This window comes from Oncorhynchus mykiss, chromosome 10, assembly GCF_057628025.1.
Source record: "Oncorhynchus mykiss isolate SJ-2025 chromosome 10, ASM5762802v1, whole genome shotgun sequence".
Classification (NCBI taxonomy): domain Eukaryota; kingdom Metazoa; phylum Chordata; class Actinopteri; order Salmoniformes; family Salmonidae; genus Oncorhynchus; species Oncorhynchus mykiss.
In genome coordinates this window covers 27,497,003-27,511,654 of record NC_143031.1, presented here as the reverse complement: position 1 = coordinate 27,511,654, position 14,652 = coordinate 27,497,003, and the positions used below count along the sequence as shown (strand labels likewise).

General features: G+C 41.4%; 2 protein-coding genes across 9 annotated transcripts in view; one reads left to right on the top strand and one right to left on the bottom strand.

Moving 5' to 3' along the window:
• Positions 1–3,650, top strand: part of tex14 (testis expressed 14, intercellular bridge forming factor) — a 37,932-nt gene extending 34,282 nt beyond the window's left edge. For all 7 annotated transcript variants that reach the window (XR_016483636.1, XR_016483637.1, XR_016483635.1 and 4 more), the window contains 3 exons: positions 1,872–2,005; positions 2,088–2,133; positions 3,191–3,650. Coding sequence is in view for 4 of the 7 variants with exons in the window: in XM_090186268.1 (XP_090042394.1) it covers positions 1,872–2,005; positions 2,088–2,133; positions 3,191–3,266 (256 nt within the window). In the remaining 3 variants the exon portion in view is untranslated. The remainder of the gene's footprint in view (positions 1–1,871; positions 2,006–2,087; positions 2,134–3,190) is intronic.
• A 7-nt stretch (positions 3,651–3,657) lies between these two features.
• On the bottom strand, positions 3,658–9,865 carry LOC110533584 (SKA complex subunit 2). 2 transcript variants are annotated; one of them, XM_021617943.3, is made up of 6 exons: positions 9,478–9,865; positions 6,418–6,507; positions 6,042–6,218; positions 5,866–5,940; positions 5,267–5,309; positions 3,658–4,160 (listed from the first exon to the last, which is right to left on the bottom strand). In XM_021617943.3, exons 1-6 carry the CDS (start codon positions 9,568–9,570, stop codon positions 4,150–4,152), a joined length of 489 nt encoding a protein of 162 aa, XP_021473618.2. In that variant the 5' UTR covers positions 9,571–9,865; the 3' UTR covers positions 3,658–4,149. The 2 variants fall into 2 exon arrangements, with proteins under 2 accessions (XP_021473618.2, XP_090042397.1); XM_090186271.1 differs by having other exon boundaries at positions 9,595–9,841.
• Positions 9,866–14,652: the final 4,787 nt, after the last annotated feature.

The window sequence follows — 14,652 nt, the reverse complement described above, 5'->3', positions numbered from 1 at the left end:
CTGAAACAATGTCTAAAGACTGTTGACATCTAGGTGGAAGCCATAGGAACTGCAATCTGGGTCCTAGGCATTCAATTGAAAACTACACACATCAAAAATATCCCACTTCCTGGATGGATTTTCACCTGCCATATCAGTTCTGTTACACTCCCAGACATTATTTTAACAGTGTTTTCTATCCAAATCTACCAATTATATGCATATCCTAGCTTCTGGGCCTGAGTAACAGGCAGTTTATTTTGGGCACGCTTCTCATCCAGATGTCGAAATACTGCCCCCAAGCCATAACAAGTTAAACACTTTACAATGATCTGTGAAGTTATTTGGATTTTTACGAATAATCTTTGAAAGACGGGGTCCTGAAAAGGGGACGTTTCTCTTTTCGCTGAGTTTAGAAGCGCAAGCATTTCGCGACACTCGCATTAACATCTGCTAACCATGTGTATGTGGCAAATGTTTTATTTGATTTGCCTAATCCTTATTGTGGCTATCTTCACAACACATAACCTGGTCCGGTCGAGCCTCACTAGCCAGATGAAGCTAGCTGGCTGCCAATAACATTAGCTTTCGGCAACAGGGTTAAGTAGCTGGCTAGCTATTTATTTTCATCAACTGAATTTCAATAGGCGAACAAGTGGCTTCCTAGCTAATACTTAAGGATTCCTAAATCATTGCTAAGAATACATTTAAATGACTGCAGTTTCTACTGGTCATTGTTTTCAGGCTGGTTATATTGGTGCTAGCTAGGTACCAAGCTAAAGCTAGCTACCCCAGAAGTTGCGGCCGAACAAATAATGCTTTATTACCAACGCGGTATTATAAACATTGTTCGTGGCTGGTGTTTGCTTGTTTGCACAGCTTTGACAGTGCTACTGATAGTAGTGGTGGCGCTTGGCTTGCACGTGCGAATTCAGAACACACAACATTCTATATTAGAACTGTTATTTGATGTATCTTTGACACACAAAGACCCAAACGGCATTCCATAGTATGTCGTGACGTTATTACTGTGGAACCAACATCAACCACAACAGACAATGAATCCATTATCTTGGAGTAAAAAAAAAAAAAAAGGTTTTATTTAACTAGGCAAGTCAGTTAAGAACACATTTTTAGTTTCAATTACGGCCTAGGAACAGTGGGTTATCTGCCTTGTTCATGGGCAGAACGACAGATTTTTACCTTGTCAGCTCGGGGAATCGATCTTGCAACCTTCCAGTTACTAGTCCAACTCTCTAACCATTAGGATACCTGCCGCCCCAAGTTATTGGATTTCACCTTTGAGCTGTCTCGCTGAAATGTTCTTACTCGTTCAAATGACTGCTCGATCCACACAGCAGACATTATGGGCTAGGTTAGGAATGCTGTGTTGCACGTGTAGCGCAAAATTTTACGTGGCGTCATTACGGTATGGGTACATACCATACATTTTAATCCATAGAGACGTGAAGGAGAAGCTCGTCGGATGTTGATCTCTTCTCGGCTGGGTCCTCATTTGGGACCCAAGGTCCTACATTATAGGTATGCACGTCAGCTTTAACATCGGCGTTAAACTAGACATCGGGCCGATGTTGGCATTTTTGGCTAATATCACCCGATTCTGATATGTTAACCGACATTGCGCATCCCTACTAATTAGTTAAGTCGCAACTTGGGCCCATACTTTTACAATAGTGACTAATGGAACCTTCTGAAAAAGTGATCATTACCAATATACCTGCTTCATTCGTACTATGGCCTTGTGAACCTATGGCCTAGAAGCTCTGAGATGGTACCTGATGTGTCCACCCACAACTGACCCGTTGTTACTGTAAAGTGTGAATTGGTATCTTGAAGTGTTGTGGTATGTTTATGCCTTCACCTGTGGCCAGACTGGGTGTGTGTGAGCCCCAGGTGGAGGGCGAGTTGAGTGAGGATGCAGGTTGTCCAGGAGGGGACCGTGCCGAAGTGGCAGAACGAAAGGGGGTCGACACCAATGACTGGACAGAACCAGCACCTGTCGCAGGTGAGCAAAAGCACCCTCCCTTTCTCCCCAATTACTGACTTACTAAAGAGGTGTCAAATTCTAATCAACTTTGTTTTGACAGGAAAGCTAGAAATGGCTAGTCATGAGACCTGGAGTCAGCCTCACAGGTGTGGTTTTTTTTTCTTCATTTTATTTATACACACACACACACAGTTGAAGTCAGAAGTTTACATACACCTTAGCCAAATACATTTAAACTCAGTTTTTCACAATTCCTGACATTTAAATCCTAGTAAAAATTCCCTGTCTTAGGTCAGTTAGGATCACCACTTTATTTTAAGAATATGAAATATCAGAATAATAGAGAATGATTTATTGCAGCTTTTATTTCTTTCATCACATTCCCAGTGGGTCAGAAGTTTACATACGCTCATTTAGTACTTGGTAGCATTGCCTTTAAATTGTTTCACTTGGGTCAAACGTTTCGGGTAGCCTTCCACAAGCTTCCCACAATAAGTTGGGTGAATTTTGGCCCGTTCCCTCCTGACAGAGCTGGTGTAACTGAGTTAGGATTGTAAGGCCTCCTTGATCGCACACGCTTTTTCAGTTCTGCCCTCAAATTTTCTATAGGATTGAGGTCAGGGCTTTGTGATGGCCACTCCAATACCTTGACTTTGTTGTGGCAAAATGGCTTAAGGACAACTTTGGAAATATGCTTGGGGTCATTGTCCATTTGGAAGACTCATTTGCAACCAAGCTTTAACTTCCTGACTGATGTCTTGAGATGTTGCTTAAATATATCCAGAAAATGTTCCTCATGATGCCATCTATTTTGTGAAGTACACAAGTCCCTCCTGCAGCAAAGCACCCCCACAACATGATGCTGCCACCCCTATGCTTCACGGTTGGGAGGATGTTCTTCGGCTTGCAAGCCACCCCCTTTTTCCTCCAAACAGTTATTTTTGTTTCATCAGACCAGAGGACATTTCTCCAAAAAGTATGATCTTTGACCCCATGTGCAGTTAAACTGTAGTCTGGCTTTTTTTTTTTTTTATGGTGGTTTTGGAGCAGTGGCTTCTTCCTTGTTCGGCATCTTTCAGGTTATAGGACTAATTTTACTGTAGATGTATGTTTGTAGAAGCCAGTCATATTACACCAGAGTTGATCTTAATGAGCTTGCATGCTTAAAGACTGTAGTGTTAACTTGGTTCTTTATGCCTGCAGGGTTATTGTCCTGGAGCAGACTCCCATCAAAAGCCAAAGTGACCCCAACCAAGTGAGATTGAGGAAGAACATGTAGGACACATGTAACTTAACATCAGTCTTATTTCTCTACACTACCATTCACTCACCCTTTAAGCATGACAATGTTTTCTTTGGTGCTGGACTTTAGATAACTTATGCATTCTCGTTCTAAAAACATTTCCTTTGGATAGTTGAGGTCATACATGTCTTTAATGTCATTTGTATTCAGTGCTCTACATGAAGCTTTAGTTAAATGAAATTGTTACCATTACTGTTAATACATAGATCAGATTTGACCAATATTAAAGAAACAGACCGTAAGTAAATTTAAAGGTTCCTGTTCATTTTGTAATTGTTTTACATAGTTCTGGAAAGCAACTTCACTGTACTTAAGATGCTAATGTGTTTGTGCTCTTAAATAAATTCTTAATTGAGCAAATACCTTTGAGGGAATTTCATTTTAATGAAGCATCATAATACATTGACGTACAGTTGGAAAGTAATCAGCAGAATTCAAATCATTAACATATTTACAGGTGAAACGCATTCAACTGATGCATTAGCCAGTCAGAGAACCTTCAAAAATAGTGCATCTAATTTACAATATGGCCCATCACCTTCCACTTACAGCACCTCAAACATTGTGGTGAGTTGGTTTCATCTGGAGTTCTTGCTTCTGGTCAATTGTTTCAGATTGTGTCATTTTAAAATAACTAGCAAAAGAAATCAAACCAAAGCATGAGTAGGCATCAGAACCCTTCAAATAGGCTAACATGACTAGACAATGAGAGATGGGCAAAATCAGTCACTTTCGCTGTGGGGTCCATCTTAAACAGTCTCAGCTGTGCCAGTTCCCCACTCATTAGCAGGCAAACGTGCCCTTTCTTGTCCAGAGAGATGCTTGGCGTCGCTAACCGTCATGGTCATCTGCTGCAAACTCAGGGCACCACTGGAGAAAGATGGGCAAAGTTAGTGGTTGCACAAAATGCGTACACCTTCCTAAGCATTCGTCTGACTCGGGTCCACAAGTTAACCGACATTCCTGCTGCTAGTGTTGCCTTGACACAACTGGGGGTTTCTGTGTAAAGGGTCATGCGTCTCGGGACAAACGTGACTTGTCGGACCAGTTTTTTTTATTTTTTAGGCAAGTGCTCATGCAACTGCTTGTAGAAGGCTTTGAGGTCAGCCAGCTTGACGTTGGAGTGCACGCTGTGCGGCGTGGCGTCACTCAGCTCCTCAAACTCACCCTCCCTCGAGGCTGTGGACAGAGCAGTCACTTCGGCTTCAGTCGCCATCCTGTCTGTACAGAGTGCTGTGCCCTTATTTGGGTTTCCCCTGGATTCCTTACCCACGTTTCCATCCCCAGTTATGAGTCATATCGTAATCAGAAATTTAACGAGCAATTTCGGTACAACTTTATGAATGATCGTTCGACATGGTGGGATATTTGTGCCGATAAAATGTATTATGCGAGAAGTAGTGGTGAAAATGCCTTAAAGCGCAAATATTGCTATAATATCGTCACCCTATATAGTGTGGTCCTCCCATTATGACTCGACACCATGCGGTTTTAGGCTACAGATGAAATAATTTATGACCCTTTCCAATAAATATCAAGCGTCTTATTTTAGTGAAATTATCAATACTTTACTGCCGTTTGACGAATATAATACTCACTCCTATCTCATCTAGCCTACCCGCACTGCTTCTGCGAGCTGTTGGCTAGACCGTGTCAAGACCAGAGTAGGCACATTTGAATGCGAAGCGAAAAATACATTGTATGCACTGTCAACACTCAGATTTTTTATCTGCAACAAATCAGTTCTGGGAAAATGTGCTGATTTTGCATAAATCTGCCACCAATTGGATGGAAACCTAGCTGTTGCCTGTTACATATAGCGTCAATATAAATTCTCCAAATTGAAAATGAGTAATGGGTTTTCCAAATCAGCTATGTACATAACCTGATGGTTACAAAGGAATTCAATAGGGGTTTGTGTTACTGTATAAAGACATGCAGAGGAGAGGGTGTTAATTGAGGTTACAATTACTTACACTGAGGCTGCTCTTGGACTGAAGGCTCCATAGACATCAGTAACTGAACAGACAAACATTGGCATATTAGTGTACGACAGCATGTTCCAGTTCCTGCCAATATCCAGCAACTTCACACACAGCCATTGAAGAGTGGGACAACATTCCACAGGCCACAAACAGCCTGATTTAACTCTTTACAAAGGAGATGTCGCAATGCAGGAGGCAAATGGTGGTCACACCAGATACTGGTTTATTTGATCCACGACCCTACTTTGTTTTTACGGTATCTGTGACCAGATTCATATCTGTATTCCCAGTCATGTGAAATCCATAGATTATGACCTAATTTATTTATTTCAATTGACTGATTTCCTTATGAACTAACTCAGCAAAATCTTTGACATTTTTGCATATTGTTTATTTTTGTTCAGTTTGAGAAATCCTGAGCAGTCAAGCTTTATATTTCTCTGAATGGCAAGAGACGTAAAATTGGACTAAGAAGCAGTGCACATACAATGGCATAGATGGTGTTACACGGAATGGCATCTGTCAAATAGTTTCTCTGTATGCTCTGCTCCTGTATGCAATGACATCTTAGCGCGAGCAAATGGCCTTACCTCTGCTGTGTTTTGATTGACTGATAAACCAAGGAAATCTGCAGACTCCTGCTCCATCTCAGTCAGTGGTGGAATCTACAAAACAGTACAAATTCTCAATTGCACATGATTTTGCCACCCTAACTTTGAAAAGGGCCAATTGACATTGTCGGATGTACGTGGAGGGAATGGGCTACCTCAACGTCAGCAGTCTGCTGTAACTGTTGCACCAGCTGCACAGTGGTGTCGAGGTGTGCTCGAATGGAGTCCATTGACTGCTTCTGCTCAGCTGCAATCTCCTGTACTTGTGTGCACAAGGCCGCATGCCTCACCTTGATGGCAGACAGGTTCTCCAGCAGCTTCACAGGGTTTTCCTGTGGTCAGACACGAGTCAGTCATTGATTTGACAGACTGTTGGGTAAATAGACAAATGGAGACATCTGTCTGCATGCCAGAAGTTCAAAGATGTATAAGATGGCATTGCCTTCTGTGGATAGAGTGGAAAGGTGTTGGGTGACTGGTCTGAGGACATGTTTTGTAACTAAGTACTGTGGCATCCATGTATGTATTCACCTCTGCTGCACCGTTCTCTGGAGCACTTGTCAGGAATTCCAGCCTCAGCCGTTTCTCCATGTACTCCATGTCAGCCTCTGCCTTCTGGAACTGAAAGGACAGTTGGTTTAGTGTACTGCAAGCCTGACAGAGTGGAGTAGAGTCTCTACGCCTTACAACAGATCATTATAACACACAGAAAATCATTGCATGTACAGATCTTCACAACTATGAAGATAAACAAAATGTGCAAAAAAGTTCAGTCACATCTTTCCAAGACTTCAGCCACAATTGTTGCCTCACAAAAGGGTGTATTAAATGGTCTTGAGATGCATAGTGCCTTCGGTAAGGCTTTATCCCAAAAACTGAAGCCCTATAAGAAATATTGCACTACTCTGAACAAAGTGGACAGCAGAGACAATACTGATAGGGTTCCAGGACTTCCAATCCCATGCGTGTCACTGTCAATTTTGTGATTTAAAAATATTTTAATTTGAGGTCAGTAGGCACAACACATTCAGAAAACTTTTGGGACAAGCAAAAGTATTTTATTTTTGGACAAGTTCAGGTAGATCCTCCTCCTAAAAAGAAATGGAAGCTGACTGATGGGACATCAGTTCCAGACTTGCTTTGATAGATTGCAAGTGAGGGAATGACTTGGAAGAGTAAGATTATTGCATAGTTGGCCTGCATTTAAATCATGCTCAGGAACTCTGGCGAATAGTAAGTATTTTTCAAACCTCCCTTTCTGGGCTGATGTGTCAATGTGTAGTTCATACATGCAGAATTGCCATTTTACCTGAATTAGCCACAAAATCCCTAGTTTGAAAGCAACTGTTTACTGGAAGCTATCCAGTGCCATTTTGCTTACATTTCCCTCCCACGTGGGCCAGCCCCCTAGCAATTTGAGTTCCAGTCAATGAGATTCAGCCACTCGCCATTTGAGTGACAGCTAACAAAGAGCAATGACGTGGCGCACATATCGGCATATAGATAAAGTCTGTGGACACCCCTTCAAATTAGTGGATTTGGCTATATCTGCCACACCGGTTGTTGACAGGTGTATAAAATCAAGCAGACAGCCATGCGATCTCCATAGACAAACACTGGCAGAGGAATGGCCTTAGTGAAGAGGTCAGTGACTTTCAACATGGCACCGCCATAGGATGCCACCTTTCCGATAAGTCAAATTGTAAAATTTCTGCTGTTATTGTGAAGTGGCAAATTCTAGGAGCAACAACGGCTCAGCCGCAAAGTGGTATGCCACACAAGCTCACAGAACGAGACCGCAGCGTGCTGAACCGTGTAAAAAGTCTGTCCTCGGTTGCAACACTCACTGAGTTCCAAACTGCCTCTGGAAGCAAAGTCATCACAATTTTGTGGTAAGTTTGGGAAGGCCCTTTTCTGTATCAGCATGACAATGCCTCTGTGCACAAAGCAAAGTCCATACAGAAATGGTTTGTCGAGATCGGTGTGGAAGAACTTGACTGGCCTGCAAAAAGCCCCGACCTAAACCCCATCAAACACCTTTGGGATGAATTGGAACGCTGACTGTGAGCCAGGCCTAATCGCCCAATATCAGTGCTCGACCTCTTTAATGCTCGTGGCTGAACGATAACAAGTCCCCACATCTAGTGGAAAGCCTTCCCAGAAGAGTGGAGGCTGTTATAGCAAAGGGGAACCAACTCCATATTAATTCCCATGATTTTGGAATGAGATGTTCAACAAGCAGGTGTCCACATACTTTCATGTAGTACACAATTTTCAGGGACCACTTTTGGCTTGAGCGCTACTTTAACTACAGCTAAAAAAGTATACAACAGTACTGGATAATAAGACGAAGGATCTTCATTGTAGATTTTAAACAAACTTTTTAATTAAACAACCCACCCTGCTCAGCCCTTCCTTGGGGTGCACTGTTATTCAGCACACTGTTTCAGTAAACCCCAGAAGAGTTCCCAGAATTTTGCACTTGAGGGTGCCAGCTTTCAACACAGTGTACATTTGTTGCTGATTCCTGTGTCAGTGGTCTTTGCTGTTTTCAGACGCTTTGACAATACTATTGCACTGCTAGCTGTCCAATACAGTAGTGCAATGAAGTCAGAGCACCTGCAAACAGCTTTGTTGTAAGCAACTGTTCACAGCTACACCTTGCAAAACCTATCATTGGGAATAATCCCTGGCCAATGCCCTTTTAACATTGCACTGCTTTCATTGAAGGGTCACCAGTAGTACAATACAAAAGGGGCACTGGACAGACAGAAAACATAATGGATTCCTCTTTATCCTGTTCGTTGTCAGCCCTGAAGGATAGACAGCCAACCTCCTGTCAAACTAAAGAATTAGCTACACGACAAACTTGAATTTGATTGGCTGGGCCAGATCAAGTTATGATTAAATAATCTAAAACTACATTAATAACTGTTTAGCAAGCCAGTGATCTTCTGCAGTGACAAATAAGTGCAGCTAAGTGACTAAGGGGAGCCGAATAATAAACTTATGTAACATAATTGAATAACGTTACTAGTAGTATCTGGCTAATGTTTTAACAGTTACATACTGTAGCTAGCTACGTTTACTAGACTCCGTGATTGTGAGCTGCAACTTAATTAATGGTCAACAACCAATTTTTACAACTTTGATAACGTAAAAACTCGCTTTTAAACATCAACGGTCACCTACAGCGCGCACTCGGGGACACGGAATACGGCCTCTTCGCAGGCGCAGTCTAGTACTCGCAGTCCTCGTTGTGAAACGTGTGGCAAACAAGCTAACTAAATAAACACTGAAATGGAAAGAGAGCCATGGTAATGCAATTTTTGTTTGCCTTGTGGTGTTCTTGGCGGAAACACTCGCATATTATTATGTTCGTGTTTTTCCTTTTCCTGGAAATTAATCAATTCCGATTAGAATGGCAGAACATTTGAATTTAGATCCTCGCTACATTGCCGTTTTTCACGCACAGGTCATTTGCTCAAACAGCTCATTGGAGACCACATAATACAATGTATCTAAAGACTAGGAACGTAGGTTTACTTTCGCTGCTTTAGAAATAAATCTATTTGATAAAACACAGCTTACCATCGCCTCCAGTTTATCAACTGCTGTCTCCATGTTAAATAGTTGACATTCCTCATGCAGCCCCGTGAATATAAAGCCACTGGTCTGATTCATGTAAAGCCTGCTGTGATTGGTTACCTGTTAGAAATAGTGGCCGCAGATTGGTCAATTGAGCGGCACCGCAGTAGGGGGAAAAGGGAGAGTTCATAAAATGGCGTTCTGGACACTGGATGGATTTACTGTGGTATAATAAAAATTGGAGACTGCGTTCAAGATGTCCGACCGTTGTTATCAAATTAATCTACTCATGTTCCATCACTAGAATAACAACTGGTTCGCATTCGCCGATTCATGGACTGGCTATACTTCTTCTTCGATGATATTTAACGGCGGTTGGCATCCAATATATGTTGATTTACCGCCACCTACTAGACTGGAGTAAAACACCCGTATACTTTGCTTGAAAAAATAAACAAATACCCTACCATCAGGGTTGGGGAGTAACGTACAAAACCGGTAACTGTAATCCGTTACTATCAAAAATATTGTAATCAGATTACAGATACTTTGAAAAAAGGTGCACGTTTTTAAATTTGTTCCGCCTGGGTGAGTCTGACCCTAAATCGGATACCACTATGATGACACAACAAAAGGGGTTGATGGATCGCGGGAAAATATCAGAATTTTGGCTTTTGTAAGCTACAGTCCAAGCTATGTCTTCCAATGGTGCGATTGCTGTTGGCATCCAAAAATTATCCAATTTGAATAAACGCTTGGAGGTAAGGATGACAGCAGAGGTATAGTCTACCGCGATACGGATATCTCTTATTATGGATATCTACATAGCGCATTGATGTGAATCACACCTGCGCTCTCGTTGAGCTATTTGCGCCTTACGGATTTTGGTTGTTGTGGATTGCTGTTCACAAATCTAAATGTGTATTCGAACCCAATAATGTTTGAATTCAATCACTTTTAAGCAGCCTGTCAATCATTTGTTTTTGAAACCAGTGGACAGCCAGTGAAGATTATGCTCTTGCAGCTGCTGCATCGTGCGTATCCCAGCCTATGGAATAAAAATGGGGCTTTTATTGTTCAATCTAATTCATGCTGATACAAAAAAAAGATCCATAGGCCTAATGGACACGTGCTCAAACTCACACACTCTTGAAAGACTTAGGGGCAATCTGTAGTTGCTACATCCATTTTTTGATATATATATATAAATGTGCGTTTCTTTAAAAACAAGGAAATGTCTAAGTGACCCCAAACATTTGAATGGTAGTGTGTGTGTGTATATATATATATATATACACACACACACTACCATTCAAATGTTTGGGGTCACTTAGACATTTCCTTGTTTTTAAAGAAAAGCACATTTCTTTTGGCCCTTAAAATAACATCAAATTGATCAGAAATACAGTGTAGACATTGTTAAAAAAAAACTTTATTTAACTAGGCAAGTCGGTCAAGAACAAATACTTATTTAAAATGACAGCCTAGGAACAGTGAACTGAACTGCCTGTTCAGGGTCCGAATGACAGATTTGTACCTAGTCACCTCAGGGATTTGCACTTGCAACCTTTCGGTTACTAGTCCAACACTCTAACCACTAGGCCAACACTCTAACCACTAGGCTACCCTGCCGCCCCGATGTTGTAATGACTATTGTAGCTGGAAACGGCAGATATTTTTTTTAATAGAATATCTACATAGGCGTACAGAAGCCCATTACCAGCAACCATCACTCGTGTTCCAATGACACGTTGTGTTAGCTAATCCAAGTTTAGCATTTTAAAAGGCTAATTGATCATTAGAAAACCCTTTTGCAATTATGTTAGCACAACTGAAAACTGTTGTTCTAATTAAAGAAGCAATACAACTGGCCTTCTTTAGATGAGTTTAGACTCAAGAACAGTTTCTTTCCAGCTACTGTAACCCTGCTGAACTCTGACACGGCACTAGCCATATCCACTCGCCCACCGCTTAGTACTGCCTCTTGAGGGACCTTGTTGCACTCTCTCTTCACAGTACTACTGGACTCTGACATTGCTTTGCAAAGTCTGATTAAGGACATTATTCAGTTGTACATGTCTACATTGGTAACCTCATTGCTGCTATCCCTGCATTTCAGTTGCATGCTTCCTTGCACTTTCAATTTGCCTTCATTGCACATTTAGACTTGCCATTTGCCTTCATTGCACATTTATACATCCCACTTAATTACATACATTGTACTTAATTGTTTTACTTGTACATTTTTTGCACTTCTGGTCAAATGCCAACTGCATTTCGTTGTACTGTATTTGTTCAATGACAAAGTTGAATCTAATCTGGAGCATCAGCATTTGTGGGTTCGATTACAGGCTCAAAATGGCCAGAAACAAGGTCCTTTCTTCTGAAACTCGTCAGTCTATTCTTGTTCTGCGAAATGAAGGCTGTTCCATGTGAGAAATTGCCAAGAAACTTAAGATCTCGTACAATGCTATGTACTACTCCCTTCACAGAACAGCTCAAACGGGCTCTAACCAGAATAGAAAGAGTGGGAGGCCCTGGTGCACAACTGAGCAAGATGACAAGTATATTAGTGTCTAGTTTGAGAAACAGATGCCTCACAAGTCCTCAACTGGCAGCTTCATTAAATAGTACACGCAAAACACCAATCTCAACATCAACAGTGAAGCGGCGACTCCGGGATGCTGGCTTTCTTGGCAGAGTTGCAAAGAAAAAGCAATATCTCAGACTGGCTAATAAAAATAAAAGATTAAGATGGGCAAAAGAACACAGACACTGGACAGAGGAGCTCTGCCTAGAAGGCCAGCATCCCGGAGTCGCCTCTTCACTGTTGACATTGAGATTGATGGTTTGCGGGTACTATTAAATGAAGCTGCCAGTTGAGAACATGTCTGTTTCTCAAACTAGAGACTCTAATGTACTTGTCTTCTTCCTCAGTTGTGCACCAGGGCCTCCTACTCCTCTTTCTATTCTGGTTAGAGCCAGTTTACTCCAGGGCCTCTGTACACCTATGTAGATATTCCATAAAAAGTCAGCCGTTTCCAGCTACAATAGTAATTTACAACGTTAACTATGTCTACACTGTATTTTAATGGACGAAAAAAAAGTGCTTTTTTAAAAACAAGGACATTTCTAAGTGACCTCAAACTTTTGAACAGTAGTGTATATCCATTGATTCTTGACTAATATAATTTATAAATGCCTCAAACTTAGTTCAACTGTCACACTCCATGAAAACCCCAAATATAAGCTTGTTTTTCTCCAATGTTTGTAAATGTAAACAAACACTGTATAACATCATAAGTGGTTAAAATAATAATTTTGATATCATGGATGGTCAGTACTTGCATCCATAGTTATCTATTAATCTGAGATGGTTACATTTCTCAAGGCCCATCCCTCAGCTTTTTACCAAAACAAAGGTGGGGTGAACCTTTTTGTTATTGTTTCATCTGTGGATTTGCCCTTTAAAATATATCAAAGTGTCACCAACAAAAAGGTAAACAATAGGCCTATAGCAAATGCACCAAATGGCATTCATTTTTCACATGTAAATAGCACTATTCAGTAGCGCTCAAAGCATGCCTGTCACGCCCTGACCTTAGAGATTAGGTCATGGTGTGATTTGGGTGGACATTCAATGTTCTCTATTTCTTTGTGTTTGGCCGAGTGTGGTTCCCAATCAGATGTAGCTGTCTTTCATTGTCTCTGATTGGGGATCATACTTAGGCAGCCCTTTTTTTCCCCCTCCTTCAGTGTGGGATCTTGTCTTTGTTTGAGTGCATGTAGTTTGCATGACGAAGCTTTTCGTTCGTTGTATTGGTTTTCTTGGTGGAACATTTAAATAAAAAGGATGTACGCCTTCCACGCCGCACCTTGGTCTCCTTCCAACGACTAATGTTACAATGCCTTTCCATGAGCACAGCAGCATTTATTTTTCAACTCAAATCAATGAGCCCGATCAGTCCTCCATGACAACGAAATCATAAACAACAAAGTAGGGCTGGCTAATAAATCCTTAGTTTTGGGGTTATGCTCAGGTAAAACAATTTGGCTAATCTATACTTCCATATTTCCAAGTCCTATTCTTGAAGATCAAGGGTTATAACATTTATTGGAATGACTGGAATCCTGATATACAGTGCCTTGCGAAAGTATTCGGCCCCTTGAACTTTGCGACCTTTTGCCACATTTCAGGCTTCAAACATAAAGATATAAAACTGTATTTTTTTGAGAAGAATCAACAACAAGTGGGACACAATCATGAAGTGGAACGACATTTATCGGATATTTCAAACTTTTTTAACAAATCAAAAACTGAAAAATTGGGCGTGCAAAATTATTCAGCCCCCTTAAGTTAATACTTTGTAGCGCCACCTTTTGCTGCGATTACAGCTGTAAGTCGCTTGGGGTATGTCTCTATCAGTTTTGCACATCGAGAGACTGAAATGTTTTCCCATTCCTCCTTGCAAAACAGCTCAAGCTCAGTGAGGTTGGATGGAGAGCATTTGTGAACAGCAGTTTTCAGTTCTTTCCACAGATTCTCGATTGGATTCAGGTCTGGACTTTGACTTGGCCATTCTAACACCTGGATATGTTTATTTTTGAACCATTCCATTGTAGATTTTGCTTTATGTTTTGGATCATTGTCTTGTTGGAAGACAAATCTCCGTCCCAGTCTCAGGTCTTTTGCAGACTCCATCAGGTTTTCTTCCAGAATGGTCCTGTATTTGGCTCCATCCATCTTCCCATCAATTTTAACCATCTTCCCTGTCCCTGCTGAAGAAAAGCAGGCCCAAACCATGATGCTGCCACTATCATGTTTGACAGTGGGGATGGTGTGTTCAGCTGTGTTGCTTTTACGCCAAACATAACGTTTTGCATTGTTGCCAAAAAGTTCAATTTTGGTTTCATCTGACCAGAGCACCTTCTTCCACATGTTTGGTGTGTCTCCCAGGTGGATTGTGGCAAACTTTAAACAACACTTTTTATGGATATCTTTAAGAAATGGCTTTCTTCTTGCCACTCTTCCATAAAGGCCAGATTTGTGCAATATACGACTGATTGTTGTCCTATGGACAGAGTCTCCCACCTCAGCTGTAGATCTCTGCAGTTCATCCAGAGTGATCATGGGCCTCTTGGCTGCATCTCTGATCAGTCTTCTCCTTGTATGAGCTG